Source organism: Corythoichthys intestinalis, chromosome 18 (genome assembly GCF_030265065.1).
Source record: "Corythoichthys intestinalis isolate RoL2023-P3 chromosome 18, ASM3026506v1, whole genome shotgun sequence".
NCBI lineage: Eukaryota > Metazoa > Chordata > Actinopteri > Syngnathiformes > Syngnathidae > Corythoichthys > Corythoichthys intestinalis.
This window is the reverse complement of record NC_080412.1, coordinates 18,599,258-18,627,044: the sequence shown is the minus strand read 5'-3', so window position 1 is coordinate 18,627,044 and position 27,787 is coordinate 18,599,258. Positions and strand designations below refer to the sequence as shown.

General features: G+C 38.2%; 1 protein-coding gene across 1 annotated transcript; it reads right to left on the bottom strand.

The window, feature by feature from the left end:
• Positions 1-50: 50 nt before the first annotated feature.
• Positions 51-27,127, bottom strand: cnih2 (cornichon family AMPA receptor auxiliary protein 2). The gene is made up of 7 exons (XM_057821122.1): positions 26,737-27,127; positions 26,291-26,472; positions 16,916-16,984; positions 12,434-12,481; positions 9,666-9,778; positions 9,450-9,593; positions 51-6,316 (listed from the first exon to the last, which is right to left on the bottom strand). The coding sequence occupies exons 2-7, from the start codon at positions 26,369-26,371 to the stop codon at positions 6,289-6,291; spliced, it is 483 nt and encodes a 160-aa protein (XP_057677105.1). The 5' UTR covers positions 26,372-26,472; positions 26,737-27,127; the 3' UTR covers positions 51-6,288.
• Between the last annotated feature and the right edge of the window lie 660 nt (positions 27,128-27,787).

Here is a 27,787-nt window from a genome sequence, read left to right as displayed (position 1 = left end):
AATGGATCGTGACTGGGTCCTCCAACATGACAATGGCCCGAAGTAGACAGCCAGAATAATCAAAGAGGGCCTAGCCAGTGTCTAGAACCTAAACCCAATAGGAAAACTTTGGAGGAAGCTCAAACTGTGTTTCTCAGTGACAGTCCAGAAACCTGATTGATCTAGAGAAGATCTGTGTGGATCAGTGGTGCAAAATCCCTGTGTGTGAAAACCTGGTGAAAAGTTACAGGAAATGTTTGACCTCTGTAATAGTAAACAAAGGCTACTGTACCAAATATTGACATTGGTTTTCTCAGGTTTTCAAATACTTATTTGCAGCAGTATAACACAAATATATTGTATAAAGAAAAAAAAAAAAATCATACACTGTGATATCTGGATTTTTTTGTCTTTCACAGTTGACAAGCACCTACCATGAAAAATTCTAAACCCACCCATTTCTAACTGGGAGAATAAAGTCGCAGGGTGTTCAAATACTTATTTTCCTCACTGTAAATATGTTTTATGATCAATGCACAATAGTGACAGCAAACCCACGTACAGTATGTTGAGTCCAAGTATATTTATTTTCAAATTTTTAGCTATATTATATCATAAACATTTGTGTGAAAGTAGGAGAAATTCACCTCTGAATTTACCACATACTATCTGTTTACATTTCAATTAAATGATTTTCCAGTACTAGAAAAACTTAAATCACGGTCATTCAAGTGTCTTTGTCCGTTCCTAATTTAAATATACTACAGTACACTATGTTCTTATGTATCGTGTCTGCACGTCCTGACGAACATGTAATGTCCCACTGTGGCTTGTGTAATGATGAATTAGCGATTCACTGAGAGTGCACCCATGTGTATGCCAATCTTACCGTTTTGAGCCCTGCAGTTGTAGCCAGTTTCCATGGCAACACGTCTGTGAGAGCACAGACGTAGGAAGAGAGCGGAAAGGCGTTGAGACAGTTATGGCCGTGCGGAGGGTGATGAGAAAGGAAGAGCCCAGGATGATGAGTGTGAAATAGTGCAATTCGTGGGAGAAACAGATGCACCTAGTGTGTATGTACCTCATCATAGAAGCATTGTTGTTATGGTTTTCATGGCTGCATGCGCAGACTTTCAGTCATGTGACATGTAAAAATTGGCAAAAAAATTTTTTTTTTTAAATACCACGGATATGATGTACAGATGAACTTGAGCTGTATTCTTCCATGTTGTGGATCAAAGTTTTGAAGTGAGTCAACAGGAATGTCCAATACAATTTTGTTTCCATGGCGACAGTGGATAATGATGTGTCCTTTTCACTCAACAGAAAATATCAGCGAGGCGCCTGGTTGCTGCCTTGAATTGTATTTAAACTCATTTGCTGCCATTGCCGGCACTAGACGTCCGATCCATTTTTAGCCCAGTCAAAATGGATCGGACGTCCAGCACCTGCAGTGGGACTAAAGCATGATCGTTCAATGCCAGCAATCCCAGTTCAAATGGATTGGACATCTACCAGTAATAAAATGGCAGTGAGAGTTAAAACGAGCACACATAAACCAGTCTTGAAATTACTCCAATTGTAAACAATATTTTTAAATAGAGAAATAGCTGAATTCAATTCCTCAATGTACTGTATCTTGACAGTTATTATGAAAGACAATGACTTTGTAAACACAGAAAGGTTTATTGCAATAATTACACCAAAGGAGATATCAGAATAAACCCTGTAAACAATAGAATATAACAAAATATTTTACATATGAAACTGTGTCTAGTCTCCTTTCTGTATCGACAACACCTTAATTGCACTTTAACTTGTGTAGATTTTACAAGCATTTTGTAGGAGTCAATGTATGACTGTGGCAGAGCAGCTGCCCTTTATTTGATTTCTGTTTTACTTAGGGCTGCAACTAAACATTATTTTAAATCACCATATAATCTGTTGAATTTTTTTTTAATTACTCGATGAAACGGGGGAAAAAATAATTTCCTTCTCGTTTAAAAACGACATTATTTAAAACTGACAGCGCAGAATATGCTTAAACATCTATCGATTCTGACTGTTTTGGCCTTTAACATGTCAGAACATAGACCAAAATGTTGCTAAATATTTTTTACCCTTTCCTATTTTGAATAAACAGAAGATATCGATTCGTTTTCATAAAGGATGACAATCAGAAAATACTTCCTGTTTACGTTCCAAGGATTTGGACAATTGGAAGATACACAAGATCTCAAAGCAGTTCATTCAAAATACTTGTCGATTAGTTTGATAATCAATTAGTTGTCGATTCATCGAGTAATTATTGCACCTTTCTTAAGAGCCCAAAGTATGCAAGTAGCATAAACACCAAATACAATATACTGTATAACAAAAAAACATTTTGTCACTGTGTTCTTCAAAATAAATTGCCAAAGAACTATTCCCAAATCATCAAAACACCATAATGTGAATATAGAGTCATTAACTCATTGGCTGCCATTGATAGTTGCTGCAACGATTAATCGATTAACTCGAGTATTCGATTAGAAAAGAAATATTCGAATTAAATTTTGTAGCCTCGAGTATTCGTTTAATTAAAGTGGCGTTGTAATGGTTTATTTCGAAAGTGTTTGCATTTATTTTTATTGATTAGGGTGGATACACTTCCCTCTTGACTGCCTCTTTTCACAACTGCTCCCTGTTAAGACCAACATAAGCTAAGTTTTTGTTTGAGCTAATGTTTTTAATGCATTCATAATGCAGTTTATAGGTATTTTTAGATTTTTTTTTTGTGGGAATACGTGTCTGAATCATTTGTTAAGAGCGTTGCAAAAAAAAAAAAAAAACTTTAGCATTTTATAGCATTTAAGCTAGCAGACTTTTTCTATGTAATTTAGCCAATTGTTCTTTTGTTGTACATAGATCCTCATTGAAAAATATATATATACCGTTTGAGGCTGAGCTCAGGTATTTAAATTTTTCACGTTCATTATCCGATTACTCAAACTAACTAGTCTATCGATTAATCGACTACTAAAATATTCGATAGCTGCAGCCCTGATCGATAGCAATAGAGGTGCAATCCATTTGAACTTTGTTCAAATGGATGTTTTAACATATCGTTAATGGCACTGAAAGAATTAGGAAGAAAATCACAAAATTAAAGCATTTTATCGTTGTACTACTATATCGTAAAACAGCCAGTGTTTATTTGCATTATTTGGAAATGATTGAATTTATTCCAGTTTTAGGCTTTAATCCTTGTATTGCTGTCTATTCAAAATGGTGTTTTCTTACACTTACTTTCACAAAAGATGTTTCACATTTTGGTGTGAAGAGTTACTGCGATTTTGACAGACGTTTAAAATATTTTGACAGGCTGCAGTACTAATAACACTTTATCCTAGGTAGCAACAACAGACATTTTATCAACACTTGTTAATTACATATGGAACCCGCCGGGAGAAACGTTTTGATCAGGCCCCTGAATGTCTGTACTCCTACAGTTGTTCAAATCACAATGGAATCATCACTTATCTACAACTAATGAACACATGAAAGAAAGCACAGATGAGGAAAGGCTTGGTCATCAGGCAGCAACGACTTCATGTGCCTGATTGTAATATCCAGATAAGTTAAATGAGTCTTTACATTGTTATCACTGAGTCTTTGTAACTTGTCGAACACATACTCACATACAGTCATCAAAGCTATTACATTTAGTGTTGCACCGATATATCGGTACCAATGCGGCACTAAAATGGCGTCCTAAGTATCGGTAGTGTTTATACATAACGTGCCGATGCTGCGTAGTTATACTTTTTGATATTTAGTTTCCAACCGCTGGTCGCACTATTAAAGATGACCGCCAGCTACGTATGAATGTTCGTTTATTCACTGCCAACCTTCCGACTTTAAATGGATTGGACATCTAGCACCGCTAATGAGAACGAGTTAAGCAGATGCAATTGCTTCATATAGTGATCCCTCGTTTTTCATGGTTAATGGGGACCAGAACCCGCCACAATAAGTGAAAAACCGCGAAGTAGTGCCCAATAAAAAAAAAAAATATATATATATATATATATATATATATATATATATATATTTGTAGGTGTTTAATGTATTTATTCAGATTTAGCATTGGAAAGATACATATAAGACAGGTTTATTCACATTTTTTCCCTCTCAAAGTAAAATTAAAAAAAAAAAAAAACTTTTATGTATAAATATATTCATGGTTATTTGTATAAATGGATTTCAAGCACTTCAAATTTAATAATTAAGGTTTTAAACATGTTATTGTCCCACCAAGGTATTTTGAAATAAGAATAAATATGAAAATGCTTGTCTTTATGAAATGCTTCATTGAGTGAGTCCACTCTGATCCGCTCAAGCTGCTCACTTACACACAATGAGTTGTCCCAGCAACTGTTTAACAAGTTAAACGATGAATGGCGAATGCGGCGCTTTGAAGCAGGCATCTGTGGCAAGATCATACATTAAACGTCTGTTAATCACCATTGACTTTAATCAGCAATTCCAGTGCACTGCAACAACAAAGAGCAGGGAGGGGGAGGGGGAGTGAGACGTGATCGGCTCGTGACAGCTCATCTGTAGTTTTTTTTGTTTTGTTTTTTTTTACCCGAAAAAAAATCCGTGATAGACTGAGGGCCTGAAGTTTAAAGCACAGAGTCGCAAGTATGTATTGTATGTACAATATGTATACTGTACTCTATTGTATGTATACTGTACTCAAGTGAGTTTGAAGTAATGTAGTATCAAAAGAAAATTGTTTTTGTTTTGTTTTTTTTTTCAAAAAACTTGGTATCGGTACAGTATCTACATCGGCCGATACCACACATGGTATCGGTGCAACACTAATTACATTACTAGTTTTGTGTTTTTCATTGCTTGTCATACATTAGATGTCACTGTGCTAAAACAGCTAGCATTGGTGCTAATACGTAAACTTAACTGGAAATAAGGCGGTTTCTTCACGCTAAAAAATAACATTTTTCCTTTTTTTTGTTTTTTTCATTTCTTTTTAACAAAATCATTGTAGTCTACCAAACCGAGACATACTGTAGCTTGTCACCATATAATTTTAAGTAGGTCACAAAGTAAGGAATTTCTCAACCCTTGTTGTTGCTATTCACATAATCCCTGACCTTTGGCACGATGTTTTTCATATACAATCTTTTGACAATAATTCTGTGAGCACAGAATTCTCTGGGGAGTAGAAGGCTTCTAGCGTTTCCCACAAAGTACAGTATGTCCTTCCAGCTAAGAATACAATTCAAGTTGAATCGCCCACACAGAGACTTCAACCTTGCTTTTTCAATTGTTATTCTTCCAGTGTGGCGCTTACCTTGATGGCGCTGATGGCCAAAGCTTTATCAGGATTGAAAGTGGCTGTGCATCCACCAACCTGTTCTATATCCCTGCCCGCATTTTTACAGTGATTTTTAGTTCATATCTAAGTGCACTGGGAAAAAATTAAATTTCCTGTAAACTATACCATTAAAAAAACGGGGAAACCGTAAAATGTTCATTGTCAAATTAACAACAATCTACAGTAACTATTTATTATATTTTGTGTATTTAAGCACTTTTTCCCCTCAAAACCAGCTACATGCACAACACCTCCGTCAAGTGGTCTGCAGTAGCTAAGTCAATAGCACATTTGACTTCCAAGAGACCAGTTGGGTAATATTTATGCCATCGAATTTTTTAATGTACATTTGACGGTATCCCCTCTTTTTTTTAATGGTAAAAAACAGCTGTATTTTTTTTACAGTGTGAACTGTTCCCTCAATGCAACAGAAAACAGTTGTTGATATTGGATGTGTCTATCAAAATACTAAATAATACCAAATAACTACTTGGCATGTGCACACGTTGTAAGTGAAACATTACAGACAAATGATTTTGTGTTCCAGCCCAGGTTACTTGTTTGGAGAGTCACAGTGAATAAAGAGACTGGATAAGTAAGAGCAGCATTGGATTACTCCAGCCCTTCAGAGTCCTTGTTAAAAATTAGAATGAGGCGAAAAAGGCAACACAAACACCTTTCCCATCTTCTGCTTCAATTCCATCCTCCGTACATAGGGTACTTTTGTCCATCTGTCTCACAGCAGTGTTTGTAATAAAGCGACTTAAATGGGTTGGAGGCAACAGCTTTACATTCACAATTGCGCTCAGATTGGGTTTTTGAAGTTTCATCTTCCAAGAAAGCCAAGAAAGATGGGATGGTTACATGGACGGGACACTCTGATGTCGTTGCTCTTCCCTTTTTGATGTTGAATTCAGCATGAGAATCTGTTAGAAGCTCACCAAAGCGTAGACCATGCTTGAAAAACAAAGACATGGTGATTAAGAAACTCAAATGTATAGTTAATGCATGTGTAATATTGGGCTGCATTAACATTACATGCTACAAGTTGTGCAGTCTCAATTTATATTTCCCATTTATCTGTTTGGAATTAATTCTCACTATTATTATTGGGCTACTCTGTTTATTAGCTAACTGACTAACTGACTGGACCATAGATTTTGTAATGATATTGACGGGACACATTCCCCAGACACTGCGCCACGCCTTCAAGTAGGGGGCCGTCCCACACTCTGCTTCAGTAGGTCGAAGTCGGTCGCAGTTATTTTCAAACACATGCGGCGATCTAACGCCGGATTTAGGTTGAAAAAGTACGAAAGCTGTACCACATACAAACAGGAAGGATTGTCTCAGGAGTGATTTGTTTGAGGATTCAAGGTAATCATTGTATTTTTTTGTACCATGCATGTATTTTGAAACGTGAAATAAATTAATGGGAGAAATTAACCGCTACAGCATTGGCGTCATAATTCGCAATAAAATAAATGCAAAATAAATGCTAACTGCCCGGTTTTTTGCTTTTAACCAAGAATCGGGACTGTTTTACGTTCATATCTATAAAGAATTCAGGGATTTAAGCATTTATTCACAAGAATTTTCAACGTAAAAAGCTCTTTGTGGTGATAAGGCGGCGCCACAGTGACTTAAAGACGGGCAGCTTATTCGACATATTCATGTAAAATAAATGCTGCCTGGTTCTTTGCTCTTTTAACAAAGAATGGAGACTATTTTACGTACATACAGTGGGGCAAATAAGTATTTAGTCAACCACGAATTGTGCAGGTTCTCCCACTTCAAAATATTAGAGAGGCCTGTGATTGTCAACATGGGTAAACCTCAACCATGAGAGACAGAATGTGGGAAAAAAAAAACAGAAAATCACATTGTTTGATGTTTAAAGAATTTATATGCAAATCATGGTGGAAAATAAGTATTTGGTCAATACCAAAAGTTCATCTCAATACTCTGTTATGTACCCTTTTTTGGCAATAACGGAGGCTAAATGTTTTCTGTAACTCTTCACAAGCTTTTCACACACTGTTGGTGGTATTTTGGCCCATTCTCCCATGCAGATCTCCTCTAGAGTAGTGATCTTTTGGGGCTGTCGTTGGGCCACACGGACTTTCAACTCCCTCCACACATTTTCTATGTGGTTGAGATCTGGAAACTGGCTAGGCCACTCCAGGACCTTGAAATGCTTCTTACAAAGCCGATCCTTTGTTGCCCTGGCTGTGTGTTTGGGATCACTGTCATGCTGAAAGACCCAGCCATGTCTCATCTTCAATACCCTTGCTGATGGAAGGAGATTTGGTTTCATCTGACACATTCTCCCAGTTCCCTTCTGGATCATCCAAATGCTCTCTAGCGAACCGCAGACGGGCCTGGACGTGTACTTTCTTCAGCAGGGGGACACGTCTGGCAGTGCAGGATTTGAGTCCCTGGCGGCGCATTGTGTTACTGACCTAGCCAATGGGTTTTCCCATCGGCAGTGTATCAAATACTTGTTCTCCCCACTGTAACTGTGGTCCCAGCTCTCTGTAGGTCATTCACTAGGTCCCCCTGTGTGGTTCTGGGATTTTTGCTCACTGTTCTTGTTATCATTTTGACGCCACGGGGTGAGATCTTGCCGCAGATCGGGGGAGATTATCAGTGGTCTTGTATGTCTTCCACCTTCTAATAATTGCTCCCACAGTTGATTTCTTTACACCAAGCGTTTTACCTATTGCAGATTCGGTCTTCCCATCCTGGTGCAGGTCTACAATTTTGTCTCTGGTGTCCTTCAACAGCTCTTTGGTCTTGGCCATAGTGGAGTTTGGAGTGTGACTGACTGAGGTTGTGGACAGGTGTCTTTTATACCAATAATGAGTTAAACAGGTGCCATTAATACAGGTAATGAGTGGAGCATCGTTAGATCTCGTAAGAAGAAGTTAGACCTCTCTGACAGCCAGAAATCTTGCTTGTTTGTAGGTGACCAAATACTTATTTTCCACTCTAATTTGAAAATAAATTCTTTAAAAATCAAACAATGTGATTTTCAGTTTTTTTTTTTTTTCCACATTCTGTCTCTCATGGTTGAGGTTTACCCATGTTGACAATTACAGGCCTCTCTAATCTTTTCAAGTAGGAGAACTTGCACAATTGGTGGTTGACTAAATACTTATTTGCCCCACTGTATCTATAAAGAATTCAGGGATGTAAGCATTTATTCACAAACATTTTCAACGTAAAAAGCTCTTTGTGGTGATAAGGCGGCGCCACAGTGGCTTAAAGACTAGCAGCACATTCGACATGTTTACGTAAAATAAATGCTAACTAGCTGTTTTTTTTTTTTTTTTTTTTGCTTTTAACCAAGAATCGAGACTGTTTTATTTCCATATCTACAAAGAATTCAGAGATTTAAGCATTTTATCCACAAGAATTTTCAACGTAAAAAGGTCTTTGTAGTGATAAGGCAACGCCACAGTGGCTTAAAGACTAGCAGCACATTCGACATATTTACGTAATAAAAATGGTAACTTTTAGAATTTTCTACGTAAAAAGCTCTTTGTGTGTGTTTCCACTCGGTCAGCTTTGACAGAGATAGGCTTTGACAGAGATAGGCCCCCTATTAATCGGCCCCGTGTCCCGTCAATATGAAGTCTATGACTGGACATAAATGGAGTTATGGATGACACTGAATGACATCCGTCATAATCGTTCATTAATGCTCACGACAGTGTCATGTCATATTTATAACGGACTTATGTCATATAACGCCACTGTCAAAGTGGTACCATTCATGCTTTTATTTTTTTATGATCACTTTAAAAATCTTTTGTAGTTTTTTTTTTTGTTTTGTTTTGTTTTTAATAATTATATAAAAAAATGAAAATGGCACCCAATAAGTTTAAATCATGGTAGTTGCGTAGTTACAGTATTGCAACCCAGATGCGTACATTACATGTCTATAGAAAGTCGGAGAAAGCGAAGGCACCCATAGGAAAAAATAGCGCTCTGGTGTGAAAAATGAAAAAAGTGATATACAGGTGATAGGTTGGAATTTGACATTAAGACCTGCAGTAAAAAACTTGGCCTTAGCGCAGAAACATACCTGTAGAGATAATAGAAGAACGACAGTAGATAAAAGCCCAGTTTGCACCACGACTCCTTCTGACAGTAGTTGAGGATGTCTGCATTCATTACACTGACTGGATCGTACATGACCTCTGACCCATCAGCTGGCCGATGGAAAAACCTGAATAGAACGTATATAATGAAGTCTGTCCTCGACACTGTAGCCTCTGTTAGGGGACCGTACATGGCGTACCTCCAGAGATGGTAGAAGAGAAGCGGGATATTGAGGCCAAGTGTGACCCATTCTCCGGCACACATGAACATCAGGCAGAAGAGCCCGTGGATAGAATACTCCGGTACCACCAGCTAAACACAACAAATGCATTAAATATACACATGAAGTTGTTCAGTGCCACAGATAAAGATAGACTTCCAATCACGTGGCTCTTTTCATCTAGGTTTATCACTAGTATATTTCCAATCTATTTAAACTGGAACAGTGGTCTCCCAGTTCAAACGGATTGGACATCTATCGCCATCAATGGCTAAAGAGAACTGATTCCTTTGCTGTGAATTTAAATGAGTTCATCAGTAGGGTGGCTGCAAATGAACATTTGTTCTGGCGGCATCAATGGCTGACGAGTTAAGCAGTGTCTGACCAATCCATGATTGCAATTACTTTAAATTCAAGTGATCATGCAGTAATTTAGCATTTAATATATACAGTCACGTGAAAAAATTAGAACAGCCCATTAAATATTCAGTTTTTTTTTAAGAAAAGATCACATCTCAATGTCGGATCTTGTTTTTCTTTATATCTGGAATAGAAAGTGATTAAATTGCAGGCAAACAACAAAAATTAACATTGTTTTACTCGTTAAATATAGCAACAAAAATGCATATTCTAGTTGAGGAAAAAGTTATGAGACCCTACCACCTAACACCCTCCACGTGTTCGTTTTCAATTCAGGTGAGACGGCTAGACTGGGTTGCAAAGTAAAAGACTGGAGGCAAGAGATCATTACTGTGCAGTTTTATCTTCAGAAATTTCTGGGTGCACTTAGCTACAAGACCGGCTGTATAGAAAATGCACACTGATCGAGAAACCCCACTGTCTTTGAATACAAATAAGGAGGTGTGACTGAAACACTGGGTGATTAATACTTCCTGTGGATCTTGCTAAATAAGTCATGAGCCTTGTTGTGTTAGCAGTTAATAGTCCATGATTATTTGAGGCAAAACAACTATCAGCAGTTTCTAGGAAAACAATTCCATTTGATTGCATTAGGCAAAATGCTGCAGTTTCTATAAAAAACAACTCCATTTGATTGCATTAAACAAGATGTATACTGATTCACCATCTACCAGTCTTTGACATCAGTCTGAAGAAAGTTTGCGAGGAGTTTCTTGCATGTACAGCCCGTTTCAAGTCACCCCCCAGCATTTCAATGGGATTAAGATCTGGGCTTTGACTCGGCCATTCCAGGACTCTCCATTTCTTCCTTTACAGCCAGTCCTTGGTGGATTTACTGGTATATTTTGGGTCATTCTCATATTGCAAGGTCTGGTTTCGCTTCAGCTTTAATTTTTTTCCCAGATGATCTCACGTGTTCCTCAAGCACCCTCTGATACGCGATAGAATTCATGATAGATTCTATGATGGTGAGCTGGCCAAGTTCTGCTGCAGGAAAGCATCCCCCAACCAGGACACTTCCGCCTCCATGCTTCATAGTAGGTAAGAGTATATATGGTATGGTATGGTATAATATTATTCCAAAAGTCCTGGTCTTTGTCTACATTCACTCTGGCAAACTTCAGTCTGGCCTTCATGTTCTTTTTGGAGAGCATAGGTTTCCTCCTTTCTCACCTCCCATAAAGGTTAAACTTGTGAAGTATCTTTCTGATTGTAGAGGCATCAACAGTAGCAAGAGCCCTCTGTAGGTCCCATGTTGATATTTTAGGGTTTTTGGAGACTTCTTTTAGCATTTTGCGGTCTGCTCTCGGGGTGAACTTTCTTGGACGGCCAGACCTGGGCATGTTGGCAGTTGTTTTGAATGTCGTCTACTTTTAGACTATTTTCTGGACAGTGGAATGACTGATTTTATCTTGTTTTGAGTTTTTTTGAAATCCCTTACCAGATTTATGAGCGTCTACAATCTTCTTTCTGAAGTCATCAGACGGCTCCTTAGATCTCACCATGGTGTTTTCTCTCACTTCAACAGTCAGGGGCATACCAAACTAAGTGTGACGTTTAAATAAGGCAAGCCTCCTTCAAAACACTGGGTAATGATGTTCTAATCATGTGCACCTGATGAGATACATTTGTGTGTGATTTTAGCCGTTTTAAGTGGGATTGAATGTGGAGGTTTCCTAATTTATTCCTCAACAAAAATTGAATATATTTAAAATTAAATTTTACAGAAAATCTTTTTTTCAGTTTTAATTGTTTAGTTCTATTGCTTGAATCTCTCAAGATTGTTATATTTGACACTAAAATATCCATATGACCCAATATGTTAGAAAACACACAGGCTTCCATATATGGGTGCCCTAATTTTTTCACATGAACATATATATGCTGTATATATAATTTTTTTCCTCCAAGAAACATCGATACAGTATCGGCGTTTGCGGAGACCACACAGCCAGGTGTTATAATCGGTATCAGGATTTTGTTTTGAAGGACTTGTATGGTTGATTGAAAAAAATCTGTTATATTTCCACATATTTGTATCACATCTGGAAGCATACAACTTAAAAGACAGCATCGTTCATGATAAAAACAATGGAGATAGCAACCTATGGCCTCTTCTTCTTTGTGCCAGTTGTGACAGACATATTTTTTTCTACGGAATGTGAAGAAAAATCCTGACAGCGTATAAATTATGAATCAGCGTGTGGGTTTGGAGTGAAGCAGTGAAATAGAGAATGCGTCATGACACTCCCAATAGAGGGAGAGACAAATGAACCCCCCTGGTGTCATTATCAAAGTACGGCAGGTGAAAAGATGAAACTACTCACTCGTCGAAGAAGGTTGCAGATTCGTTCAATATTGAGAATCCTTTCCCTCTGTTGATTAGACAAAAAGACAGTCTTATACATTTCTTAATTTTTTTTTCTTCTGTGTTTTGGCTTGCGCTTGGATCCCAAAAACATGATTTTGGGGGTTATTTAAGACAGTTTTTCCATATTTTGTCAGTAAGTGTGAATTGTTGTTTGTTTATGTAGTGTACTGTATGCCCTGCCATTGACCATCGACCAGTCCGGGTGTAGTGATGTGTACAGTGGTACCTCGACATACGAATTTGATTCATTCCAGGACCTGGTTTGTATGTCGAAATGGTCGTATGTCAAGAGGAATTTCCCTATAAGAATAAATCATAATTTGATTCATTTGTTCAACAGCCCAAAAACCTACGATAAATCCTTAATAAATACTGCAGGTACAATTAAAAATAGCAATTTAACTGAGCAAAACAAATATTTTATAAATAAATCAGAAATTAAAAAAAAAAAAAAAAAAAAAAGGCGTTTATATTATCACCTTAACTTATAGAGACTGGTGAACGGAGGTCAGAGAAGACGGCGGGTGTGGAGGTAGAGGAGGATGCGGTGAGCGGTGTTCTAATTTTACAAATGCATTAAATTAGACACATGAAAAAAACAAATTATGAATCAATAATAAATTTAAAAAGCGTTTTTATTGTCACCTTACTGGCGAACAGAGGCTGGAGGAGACAGCGGGTGTGGAGGTAAAGGAGGAAACATTGTGCTGTGTTCTGTGTGATTTTACAAATGCATTAAATTAGACACACGTAAAACCAATGAATTATGAATAAAAGTTTTTAAAAAGCGTAGTTATTGTCACCTTAATAGGGCTGCAGCTATCGATTATTTAAGTGATTGATGTGTCAATTAGTTCGAATAATCGAATAATCAGATTAGGAACATTTAATGTGTTGCAGACTAAATTTTAGGAGATGAAAAACAACGGCTTTCACAGGTTGCACTTTCAAAAGAGCATTAAATGCAAATACAAAATAAAATTCCCAAGTGATCTTTCATACTATGCAGAATTGCACTTTCATTTCACAAGAGCAATAATTGCATTTGAAAATAAATTAAAATACCCGAGCTCAGCCTCTAACAATATAAATAAATAAATGAACAAAAGAACTGGCTAACTTTTATAGCAAAAGTCTGCTTGCTTAAATGCTATAAAATGCTCACGTTTATTTTTTTCCCAATCCTTTTAACAAATCATTCAAACACATATTTCCACCCAAAAAAATTCTAAATATACAGTGGGGCAAATAGGTATTTAGTCAACCACTAATTGTGCAAGTTCTCCCACTTGAAAATATTAGAGAGGCCTGTAATTGTCAGCATGGTTAAACCTCAACCATGAGAGAATCCAATTGTTTGATTTTTAAGTAATTTATTTGCAAATCATGGTGGAAAATAAATATTTGGTCAATACCAAAAGTTCATCTCAATACGTTGTTATGTACCCTTTGTTGGCAATAACGGAGGCCAAACGTTTTTGTAACTCTTCACAAGCTTTTCACAAACTGTTGCTGGTATTTTGTCCCTTTCTTCCATGCAGATCTCCTCTAGAGCAGTGATGTTTTGGGGCTGTCGCTGGGCAACACGGACTTTCAACTTCCTCTGCAGATTTTCCATGGGGTTGAGACCTGGAGACCGGCTAGGCCACTCCAGGACCTTGAAATGCTTCTTACGAAGCCACTCCTTTGTTGCCCTGACTGTGTGTTTGGGATCATTGTCATGCTGAAAGACCCAGCCACGTCTCATCTTCAATGCCCTTGCTGATGGAAGGAGATTCTCACTCAAAATCTCTCGATACATGGCCCCATTCATTCTCTCCTTTACACAGATCAGCCGTCCTGTTCCCTTTGCAGAAAAACAGCCCCAAAGCACGATTTTTCCACCCCCATGCTTCACAGTGGGTATGGTGCAATTCAGTATTCTTTTTCCTCCAAACAAGAGAACCTGTGTTTCTACCAAAAAGTTCTATTTTGGTTTCATCTGACCATAACACATTCTGCCAGTCCTCTTCTGGATCATCCAAATGCTCTCTAGCAAACCGCAAACGGGCCTGGACGTGTACTTTCTCCAGCAGGGGGACACGTCTGGCAGTGCAGGATTTGAGTCCCTGGCGGCGTATTGTGTTACTGATAGTAGCCTTTGTTACTGTGGTCCCAGCTCTCTGTAGGTCATTCACTAGGTCCCTCCGTGTGGTTCTGGGATTTTTGCTCCCCGTTCATGTTATCATTTTGACGCCACGGGGTGAGGAGGGAGTTGCAAGTCCATGTTGCCCAATGGCAGCTCCAAAACATCACTGCTCTAGAGAAGATCTGCATTGAGGAATGGGCCAAAATACCAGCAACAGTGTGTGAAAAGCTTGTGAAGAGTTACAGAAAACGTTTGGCCTCCATTATTGCCAACAAAGGGTACGTAACAACGTATTGAGATGAACTTTTGGTATTGACCAAATATGTATGTATGTATATATGAAATGTCGATGCTGTCGTAAATATTCATATTTTGAGCATGTCTTATGTCGAGACGGATGACGAGTCAAATTTTACATTGTATGTCGATAGAATCCTGTGTCGATTCGTTCGTATGTTGAGGTACCACGGGGACCAATAGTGAGTTTGGCAACTTAAACATCTTTGCTATATTTAATAATGCCTTGAAATAAAGAGTGCCCAGCATTTTGATTAAAGAAATTACCTTATTTAGTCAAGTAAAAGGAACAAACTATAATATAGTGCAGCGCTACACGTTACATGTTAACTGAATTCCTCTGTAAGAGTATTACATTCTGTTTGTAAACATATTTTTTTAACCTTATTACTGTGATTTTTTTTCTTTTTTTTTTGCATGGCCATTATAGTTACAGTACGTAGTAATACAAGTAACCTGTTTTACTGTAGTTATGAATGTGTTTCTAGAACCATGGTGGGTGAAGGTAAACAAAAATATGTTTTTAGGTTAGTAGGTTTTTTCTGACCTACATTATCAAGGCATCTCTTTCACCTCTAAGGATATTACGCAGAGCACGTCGTAAAACATGAATTCAAATTCCCCAGATGACCTTAAAGTGGACTTTGCCCTGGTTCCTGAATCCAAACTTGACACTCCAGACTCACCAACCATCTGCATCTATGTATGTCATCCCCTGTATATTAATGAACAGCAGTTAAGGAGATTCCATCTTTGCGTTAGAGTCAGAGTTCTTGTTTATCTTGATTCAAATACGCTTGTTGAATGAAGATTTGATTTTTTCCAGACATTTTTACTTCTATACTTTACTTCTTTACTTCTACTTCTACTATACAGTACATTTGAAGTGTCTGCGTGCGTGCGTGTGCATGTTTTGTGTGTGTTTTTGGCTGGCGCGCCTCCACACTCCCACAGTCTGATTTCACAGTTTCCTCTCCCACTCCTCATCACTCTCACTTTGCAGTTCCACGTTGTTGCTGGAACATTCGAATCCCACAGCTGATGTCAACTTACAATGTGAATACAGTAATGGCAGCCATCACTCTTTTATGTTTTTATGAGGAAAAAGTATACTTTTTCATAAACTCAGTTGGATGGGGATTCCTCAAATGGGACTTGCTTTAAAAAATTAACTATTTATTCATTAAGCTGTAACATTAGCATATTACCACATACAACACTCAAAACCTGCAACCAGACCGACAAGCTTTCTATTGTTAAAATGCCTTGTATATGAATAGATTGTAAAATTTCCATAGTGAAGACATTGGAGGATATAAAATGCCCCACCCCCCTTTTTTCCTAACAAAATTATTGTTTAAAAAAAAAAAAAAAAAAAAGTATATTAATTTTCTCCAATTTTCTTTAATTATAAATTGTAAATAAATGCAAACAAATAGATATATGAAAAGAAAATATATAGGTCTTTCTATTTAAAAGATAATGTATATAAGAAATTTAAAATATTTAAAATGGTTAAGAGGCTTAAAAAAGGATTTGGATAGTATTGAGCTCAACGATGTGTCATTTTATTGACAATCAAAATAGATGAGTCATTTGCTTAGCGATTATTGTGGTCGTTTTGACTGAGGGGCAAATGAATGAATGGATTTGATGTTCAGCGCCTTCAACTACAGTCAAATGAGTTAAATATTTTGATAGGTTGCCCGAGATAATGGCCGTCAGAAAGAAAATGTTCCACGACAAAAATGAGTTTTACACCCATGTTGTGGAAGATTGATCAGTAAAATCTGCATACAGTACAAATAAGTGTTCGATACAAAGCTTAAACTAACATTGGATGTTAAAAAATAATGAGCATATTTGAGGAAAAAACAAGATTTTGTTCCTTGTGATAAGTCTGAATCTCTCAGTCACATGACTATTCAAAAGAACCTTTCTTGAAGGCTTTTTAATGTTAAGGTTAAGGATGCCTGAATGCTTTCGACACTTCAAGGTAGCTGCATCGCTTACCGCTCTGGTGGGATTGCTCTGGTCGATAGGGTTTTTGAAATCTGTGCGCAGTTCATCAAATGCAATAATCTGAAAGATAAAAACACATGTAAGCCTATTTGTACAGTTTGAACAATGAAAAAAAAAACATCACTTTGAGTGCAATTCTACAACACAGAAAACAAATCACAAGAAGCAGAAATCTGAGGTAATGTTTACTCTGATTTATTATTAACATTTAAGTACTCAAGAGCGGTTATGTACTCAGTCATTGCCATTGATGGCAATAGACATCCATTCCATTTTGACTGGGAGGGGCAGATGAACTAATGATCATAGGGCTATTTAACTTGATGGGTCAAGACGTTAATGGCGGGGAAACTACGTCTGCCACGACTAATTGAATAATTGATTATCAAATGAATCATCTATTTTAATAATCAATCCTTTTTTAAACCAATTAAAATGTTTTCTTTATTTTCCATTTTTTCCCCTACATGAGAAACTGTAAATATAATATTTATGTACAGGTAGTCCCCGGGTTACGAGGGAATTCCTTTCCTACGCTGGGGACGAAACCCGAATTTCAGCATAAATTTGAATTAACCCTTTAAGTACCCCTAGTTATGTCCTAAATCCCAAAATAACTGTCCAAAAACATGCATTATACGTCATTGTAGTGTCCTCTCCAAGACGTTGGAGCTAAATCCTAGTTAGACAGTGAGCTAATCTTAATTCTTTCCCCTCTCTCTCTCACACGCGGCTGCGCGACTTCTTCGTCGGCGCAAATGAGCTCTTCTTTTTGTGTGCACGTGCGCAAATACATTGTTTGTGTGTACATGTACTCATACTCGCATGGGAAAGTACTACAGTGGTATGAAAAAGTATTTCAAACTTTTGGAATTTCTCACATTTCTGCTTAAAATCACCATCAAATGTGATCCGATCTTTGTCAGAATGACACAGATGAAAATACAGTGTCTGCTTTAACTAAAACCACCAAAACATAAGTTTTCATATTTTAATTAGGATAGCATGCAAAGAATGTCAGAAGTGGGGAAAAGGATAAGTGAACTCTCTGCCTAAGGAGACTTAAAGAGCAATTGAAAACTTTTTTTTACCAAACATTTTAAGTCAGGTGTGTGCCCAATTACTGATGAGTGGTTAGCTGCACATTATAAAACACACCTGGTAAGAAATGTCGTGATGAGAAGCATTGTCTGATGTGCATCATGGCTCGGTCAAAAGAGCTGTCTGAAGACCTGCGATTAAGGATTGTTGATTTGTGTAAAGCTGGTAAAGGATACAAAACCATCTCTAAAAGTCTGGATGTTCATCAATCGACAGTCAGAGAAGTTGTCTACAAATGGAGAGAGTTTGGCACTGTTGCCTCTCTCCCAAGGAGAGGCCGTCCACCAAAGATGATGCCAAGAGTTCAGTGCAGAATACTCAGATAGGTAAAAAAAGAACCCTAGAGTGCCTGCTAAAGACTTACAGAAATCACTGGCACAGCCCAATATCTCTCTATCTGTGCACACATCAACTATATGTAAAACTATGGCCAAAAATGGTGTTCATGGGAGGACTCCACGGAGGAAGGTACTGGTGTCTAAAAATAACATTGTTGCTCGTTAAATGTTCACAAAGATACACTTGGACACTCCACAGAAGTTTTGGCAAAATATTTTGTGGACTGATGAAACCAAAGTTGAATTGTTGGGGAGTAACACACAAAGTCATGTGTTGAAGAAAAATGGAACAGCTCACAAACATCAACACCTCAATCCCACTGTGAAGCATGTTGGAGGGAGCATCATGATTTGGGGCTGTTTTTTGCCTCAGGGCCTGGACAACTTGCAATCATTAATGGAAGAATGAATTAAAAAGTTTATCAGAATGATTTGCAGGAAAACCTGAAGCTGTCTGTCAGACAGTTGAAGCTAAAAAGAGGATGGATGCTGCAAAAAGACAACGATCCAAAACACAGAAGTAAATTAACTTCAGAATGGCTTCAGAAGAAAATAATACACGTTCCGGAGTGGCCAAGTCAAAGTCCAGACTTGAAGTCCATTGAGATGCTGTGGCATGGCCTAAAGACAGCGATTCATGCCAGACATACCAGGAATCTGGCTGAACCTACAGCAGTTTTGTAGAGAATAATGGGCCAAGATTAGTCCTGATCGATGTGCCAGACTGATCTGCAGCTACAGGAAGCGTCTAGTTGAAGTTATTAGTGCCAAAGTGGGGGCCACAAAATATTAAATATGGTTCACTTACTTATTTTTCCCCCTTCTGTCATTGTTTGCATACTATCCTCATTAAAATATGAAAACCTATACATGTTTGGGTGGTTTTAGTTAAAGCAGACACTGTTTTTTCCATCTGTGTGATTTTGACAAAGATCACACAGATCACATTTGATGGTGATTTTATGAAATGTGAGAAATTCCAAAAGGTTCAGATAGTTTTTAATACCACTGTACCTGCTCTACGCTCCCTGCGCCAAAATAAAAGCATGCATCGCAAAACAAAAGTCAACATCATGATCAAATACACATTTTGCCAAAGGCCATAACCGTCATATTAATAAGATAAAGTAAAAAATAAGATACTGTGCGCAGGGGTGGGTAGTAACGTGTTATGTGTACTTGAGCTACACAAGAGTCACTACATTTTTCGTCTTTATTCTACATATTAAGATTTTTTTTTGCTCACGATGCTATTTCCAAGGGTAGCGCTACTAATTTCAACAATGAGACGTCACAACAATAATCCATTGCACCAATCAGACGCAAACTTGCTGTTCTCTGATCACGCAAGCCTGTTCAATCGCACATCTTTAAAGCACTGTAACAAATAAAGTATTTGACATAGTGCGCTGCCCTCAAAATGAGTCAAAATCATGGATTTAAAACTCTCTCCCAGTTTTTATATGGCACCGATTGACCAAGCAAAACCGGAGTTATGATCCTTTCAATTTCATAATAGCAACTGTGAAGGAACTATTCACTATTTATTTATTATTACTGTATATTATGATTATTTATTTCTTCCACCAGAGGGCATGGCACCCATGCTCCTTGGACGAATCAGGTTTCATTATTTTTGTTTTTCTCTCTCTCTTTAATGACCCCCGCCTTTGGCCTGATTTGATTATGTAATGGGTTATTGTACAACAGGGGTGCCCAATCCCGGTCCTCGAGAGCCCCTATCCAGCTCCGGGATTGGGCACCCCTGTTGTACAGTATCATTATAACAACAGTTCATATACTGTAGAAAAGTTTGTGCTGAGAGAAAAAAATACCATTGTTGAAAAAATAAAAAAAGCAGTTACTCAAAATGTTACTCATTACTTGAGTATTCTTTTCATTGGATACTTTCTTACTTGTACGTACTTTTTTGTATGACTACTCTTACTCTTACTTGAGCAATATTATTTTGAAGTAACGCTACTCTGACTTGAGTAAAATTTTTAGCTATTCTACCCACATCTGACTGTGCGGTATAACAAAGTACTATTTACGCGGCAAAAAGAGAAGATTAGACAAAATGGCGGAAGAGACTCTGGCATCGTAAAGTCGAAACACGTAAGTCATGTACATTGTAACCCGGGGACTACTTGTATTTTTTATTTTATTTTATTTTTTTATTTAAAAAGGCAAAATGTAACTATTCTTTTTATATATTAATTTGTTTTATTTACAATTTCTAACAAATAGAGGGGAAATCGGTAAACATTCTCTTTTTTTTATTTTTGGATTTAATTCAAATACAGTAAACAAATATATAGACACTGTCCTCTCAGTTTCAATGAATTGGATGTCTATTAGCAAAGAATTGGTGAAGAGTATACATTTCTGTATATTAGTGGATGGCTTTCAGCCCCTATACATTGATCAATAATATATACACAAAGTGAGCATTCCCATGCCGGGGGTGATTCCTTTCTAGTCCGTGTGACTCCCCTCATCATTTTTCACACTTGTAAACAGATACAGTTGCCATAGCAACATGGCAAACCCCCTCCGTGGGTTCCATGGTTACAATTGCGGTGAATAAATGATTTCATTGGCTGAGAGCCGAATTCAATTGGGATATTCTCGTAGTGAGTCAAGACTGGCTCGGCGGGGGGGATGGTGGAGGGCGGATCGGATTCATAGTTTGATAAGCCTTTCAATCACACGGTTGAACAGAAAGTCAGACATCCGCTTCTCTGCCTTTTCCCCACCCACCCGCCCCCATTTTTCCTCACACAGACAGACACTTCAACTGACTCATACCAAGTCGCGCCATTTAATCGACATGCTCGTTGTTTGCTGTCTCATATTTGTGACAACTAATTTGAAGTTCAATGCGATTTTGTCCTTGTGAGTAGCGACTGTTTGTCAGGTCCATGCAGAAGTCTCCAGTAAAGTCTGTGCAAATTTTGACTGAAAAATGCTGCAAATTGATATCAGGCAAGGAGATGAGTGCTTTGCTTCCTCCCGGAATCCATTAGGTACAGTTTGCTGTGGTATGAATGTGAACACCTTGTTTGAGGAGCAGGTTTATTGTAAACATGCACATGCTAGAGTAGGGGTCCCCATCCGCCGGGCCGCGGACCCGGTCCGTGGCGCATTTGCTACCGGGCTGCCCAGAAATAATAATTTATTAATGACCGCATTCTAGCCGAATTAACCTTGTGCCCCTGCTTAACACACCAATATCCCTGCCTACTCTAGATATAATACTACAGGATAGATTAGAATGTCTTCATAGAAATCCATTGATTGGACTGCTAGCAGTAAATCTTGTTTTGTGTATATAATATATCTATGTGCGCTTGTCCTCGATAATAACGCATGAATAGGCTGCGGGCGCAACACATTTGTTCCCGGAAATAATTAGCCCCCACACGAGCGAAGATGACTGGAAAACAGACGTCTTTGGAGAGATTTTTTACGGTGAAAAGGGCACCTGACGAGCCAGAAGATGAGCCCACAACCTCGAAGACCCACGAACTGCGAAGGAGTGGATTTGTGACCCGTTTGTGAATAAACCGAGTGATTCGAGCATGTCTGTGCAACAGGCGGATCAACTTGTAGAGATCGCAAATGACAGCGACCTTAAACGTACATTTGAAACAACAACTCTACCGAGGTTCTGGATTAAAGTCATTCCGGAATATCCTGACATCGCTACAAAAGCACTGAAAACCTTGCTACAATTTCCAACATTGTATCTTTGTGAAGCGAGCTTCCTAATTGATGCTTACCGACAGGGTTAAGTCGTTAGCGGAGAGAGAGCGGTGTGCAGCTAACATGGCAGGATGTGTCTGAGGAGAACTTTTCTATATGTCCGTCCATGATCAAACTTAAGTTAATATTTCTTTCTTTAAAGAAAGTTTGTAGCGTTTACTTTGGAATCGCTGCATTCGCAGCCATTTTTAACGTTACGCGCATGCGCGGAAAGGCATCGTTGGAATTTTTGATGGGTTGCAAAATTTGTCAGAACACCGGTCCGTGAAAAAAAGACCCAAATAACACCGGTCCGTGGTGCAAAAAAGGTTGAGGACCCCTGCGCTAGAGCACTGAAGGAGCCACTGGAAAGGTAGCAATGAGTCTGCTCTGATAAGAACTTTTTTTTTTAATGTCGCCCCCTATAATTGAATACTTTCATGGACACTGGTCACTACAGTGGACAGTTACTCTAATGATGCCACTTAAGACCTTTAAAACTTTATAGGGCAAATGACTATTTTGGTAAATTTAAAAAAGACCTTAAATATTATCAATTATTATTGTTTTATTATTAATCATTATTGTATTTTTTATGTTACGTTTTATAATTATAAATAAATTTATGAATTTTACAATGTTGACGCATAGACTTCATAATGATATTGACGGGTCAAATTGGTCATGCACTGTGCCTCGCCTTCAAGTAGGGGGCCGCCCACATCAAGTGGAGCTATTCACATACACGCACGCAGCGATCTAACGCCGGATTTCTGTTGAAAATACAAACAGGAAGAATTGTCTCAGGATTGTCTCTGATTTGTTCGAGGATTAAAGGTAGTTGTTATATTTTTCGTACCATGCATGCATTTTGAAACGTGAAAGAAATCAATGGGAGCTGCATTGGCATCATAGTTCACAATATTTACGTAAACCTGCACGTTTTTTTGCTCTTTTAACCAAGAATTGAGACTATTTTACGTCCATATCTGTGAAGAATTCGGGGATTTAAGCATTTATTCACAAGAATTTTCACCAGAAAAGCTCTGTTTTCATAAGGCGGCCACTAGCTACATTGACTAACAGACTAGCATCGTACTTCAACATATTTACTTAAAATAAATGCTAACTGCACGTTTTTTTTTGCTTTAAACCAAGAATCGAGACTGTTTTACGTCCATATCTATAAAGAATTCGGGGATTTAAGCATTTATTCACAAGAATTTTCACCAGAAAAGCTGTTTTCATAAGGCGGCCACTAGCTACATTGACTAACAGACTAGCATTGTACTTCAACATACTTACGTAAAATAAATGCTAACTGCACGTTTTTTTTTTTTTGCTTTTAACCAAGAATCGAGACTGTTTTACGTCCATATCTATAAAGAATTTGGGGATTTAAGCTTTAATTCACATGAATTTTTTTTTACCAGAAAAGCTCTGTTTACATAAGGCGGCCGCTAGCTTCATTCACTAAGGCTACGTTCATACTACAGGTCTTAATGCACGAATCCAATTTTTTCGTGTTTTTCCGACTCGAGTGAGGCATTAACTTGACGGTCTGAACGTGACAAGTCGCATAGAACGGGACCATTTCAAATCCGATCTGGGTCACTTTCGTATGTGGTCTAAATCCGATCTGGGCCACATTTTTCCAGACTGTCGCGGCGGTCTGTACTGTCCAGTCCCGCAAATCGGATTTAATGCAGCAATTACGTCATCAAATAGCGAGAGAGTCGTTACCGTAGCGATGCACCTGTGCGTTATTAGCGCCTAGCTTGCAGTGAACTCAAGTGAGTTTTGAGGAAGAGCTGAGCTTGACAACAGTCATAAAAAATAAAAATGGGTTGAGGATAAGCCTGAGAATGCTCAGTTTTCTCTCTGTTCCAAGTGAGCAATATTTCAACATTGCCTCCACGGCCGAGAGTCGGGACAAACTGCCCGTATGTGTGTGTGACGTGCACGGACAGTGCGTCCATGCTATCGATCCATATAAACTTTGAATATTTGCCTAAACGGGGATTATTTATGTCTGTTATTTGTGTCCACCTTTTGAAAAGCAAAATATGATATCCCTGGAATGACGGATGACGTCTGTCATTTGTTTTGATGGTTCTGCGCATGCGGGTCTTCTTGCTTAGCGGGTGTCGGACTGCGAATTAGTGCGCATGCGTAATACTTGAACGGTCTCAATGGATAAAGGCAGTCTGAACGGGCACGCCAAAAAAACGGATATGACAAAAAATCGGATTCGTGCATTAAGACCTGTAGTATGAACGTAGCCTATGTGACTTGCATTGTACTTTGACATATTTACGTAAAATAAATGCTAACTGCCTGTTTTTTTATTTTGCTTTCAACCAAGAATTGAGACTGTTTTACGTCCATATCTATAAAGAATTTGGTGATTTAAGCATTTATTCACAAGAATTTTCACCGGAAAAGCTCTGTTTACATAAGGTGGCTGCTAGCTCCACTCACTAAGTGACTTGCATTGTACTTTGACATATTTACATAAAACAAATGCTAACTGCCTGTTTTTTTTTTTTATTTTGCTTTCAACCAAGAATCGAGACTGTTTTACGTCCATATCTATAAAGAATTTGGTGATTTAAGCATTTATTCACAAGAATTTTCACCAGAAAAGCTCTGTTTACATAAGGTGGCTGCTAGCTCCATTCACTAACAGACTAGCATTGTACTTCAACATATTTACAAAAAATAAATGCTAACTGCACCTTTTTTTGTTGTTGCTTTTAACCAAGAATCAAGACTGTTTTACGTCCATATCTATAAAGAATTCAGCATTTATTCACAAGAATTTTCAACAAAAAAAGCGGTTTGTCTGTGATTCCACTCGGTCAGATTTGACGGCCGCCCCGACAATGCAGGCCCCCTATTAATCGGCCCTGTGCCCCATGTCCCTTCAATACATTATGAAGTCTATGGATGATGAAAACTAAATTAGTGAAATTAAAATAAAATAAAAATACACACTAGTTAAGTACCATTCTAAAACTCAAAAGTTTATTTTTGCACACGATTTAACTCATTCCATGCCCTTGCCAGCGAGAGACATCCCAGTCATTTAAACCTGTAACACTGGCTGTGAATGCTCATGTTTCAGTGTCACTGACAGTGCTAGTTGTCCAATCCATTTGGAATGGGAGGAGCGAACAAACGGACGTTCACTTGCCCCTCGCAGTCCAAATGGATTGGACGTCTAGCGCCGTCAATGGCAGCCAATGAGTTAAATGAGTGCCCTGTAGGGGTTTTAAAAAGTCTCGTAATTCATGCATAAAAGGGTTTGAATATCAGTCGTTCCATTTGTTCTTACTAGCTAAAGGATCACAATAACAAGCATATTTTGACTAAAATTTACTGTCACAGCAGACATGTTCAATTTTTATCATCTGAATTAGGCCAAAAATGACATCCCTTTCTTCAATAATTCTGTCCTCGAGAAATTATTTCAATTCATTGTTAAGGGTTTCATTTAAGATGACATTTTCATGGCATGTTTTAAACAACTACTGCAATTTCATAAGCAAATGAAAGTCACCCAGGCAACTTCTATTGGGTGTTTCGTTATTCTTTGTACTGTATCTCAATAGGTTATCAATATGCTCCGTACCGGGAATCGGTATATCATTTTTAAAAAGGTGTCACTGTTTAATGAAGTGACCAACCAGGTTGCATGCTCTGAAAGCTTCATCTAAAAAAGTGTTATGAAAATGTTCTGTTTACAAGAATGTTGCAAGAATGTATTTTATTTTCAGAAATGTTTCTCTGGAATATTCCCATTATCTGTGAGGAAAACTACAGTTTTTGACAGATTGTCCATGAAATTGCACAAACTCTTTCCATCTAGAAATGATATCCATAATTTTGTTTCATCGCCAGGATACATTGAAACATCATTCTTGTGTTACCAGCATCAAAAACAATATGTTACAAGATCATTTCTATCTGCCCTTGATATACAGTAGTACATGTACAATTAGTTCAGGGTTATGGTCTCTTCAACTGCAAGATTTGTGGCGTGCATGCAAATAATCACTTCTGGGGGTGTCTCAGTAACTGTTGTTCATGCATTTGTGGGTGGATGTGTTTGTCTTGCATGAGTGGGGCTTAAAGTTTTGCTCATTGAGCACTCAAGTGTGTACTGTGCTTTACTCACCTGCCAAATGACAAAGAAGATGAGGGCGGCACACAGCACCAAGGTGAGCATGTAGCAAAAGGCCGCAAAGGTGAACGCCATGGCGGTGCCAGCCAGCCTGACGATGAGGTGGGTCGTCTCTCAGGGGAGATTAGTCTTCTTCAGGTTCAACTTTGGATCATCCAAGTAAGTCAAGCACTCATCTAAAATCAGTAATGAGATATAGTTTCAGTGCCTGTCTGAGTTCATCACTAGTAGCATTTGTTCATTCACTGCCAGCCTTCCCAGTTCAAATGAATGAGACATCTATTACCGTCTATGACAGCCAATGAATTAATCATGTTAGCCGAACTATTGCCAGTGTTTACACTTCATGTACCCCTTGAGAGGCTTACAAAAGGTATGAAAGCTAATCCTCAAATATTGTCAGTACATCAGCGTGAATGTTAGTATTGAGCGGAGAATACCTGCGTCTGGCTGCAACTGAACAGAACATTCCACCTGGTCCGCGTCTTGGTCGATTTGGATCAACAGCATGTCACAACTGTCTGCTGTGCATCCATTTCTCTCATGCCTTAACCATCTTCATACATGAACATTAAAAGAGCCTCAGCTGTCTGCTAAAATTCTCAAAAAAATATGTAAACAGAGAAAGCATCTGTGCTCGTTTGGAATTTGAAAATACAGTTGTCCACTTCAAGCGTCTTAAATTCATTGGTTCTCTTCTTTGTGCTCCATGTCTTCTGTTTTCTAACTCTATTGTTCATCTGCTTTCTATGCCTAGAAGAGATGTACTTCTATCGAGCTCAATATTAGAAGGCTCATACAATCGCACCACCCCGTTTTCCCTCCCGTTGTTATTTGCCGTCTCTCGCGCTCTCTCTCTCTTTTTCTCTCTCACATTTGCTCTCTCGCTCTCTCTCTTGCCCATTTATACATTTTCATAATCACTAGGTCCCTAGAGACGGATAGGGGGGCAGGGCAAACAGAAAATGTTTTCCCCCTTTTGATTGCTTTTCTGTTGCACCCATTTGCCAATGATTTAAATATTCCATTTGCTTCATTGAGGTCATTCTGCAAAGGCATTTCACCTGCAATTCGTTTTTCCAACCTCACATTTCAAGTGTCAGGTATGCACGGTACTATTTCAAAATGTCCATCTCTGCTTATTTAAATACATTCTTTTTGTCACACAGTGTTCTGCAATGATAAGGTGTTACAGAAGACGGATAAGTGAGGACGGGAAAAAGTCCAGCAGCTCATGTCCGTCACTGTACAGTTCTGAAGAGTATCACATTAGCCAAGCAGCTGTAGGCACTTGGTGTGCTCAATCCTTGAAGGCTAAATGACTCATTTTATATCACACTGTATTGTAAGTATGTATTTTTAGGCAAAGCAAGGCAAGGCAAGTTGGATTTGTATAGCACAATTCTACACAAGGTAATTCAATGTGATTTATATCACATTAAAATCAGCAAGAAACAATTAAAACAAAAATGATCGATCAGTACTTTAGGC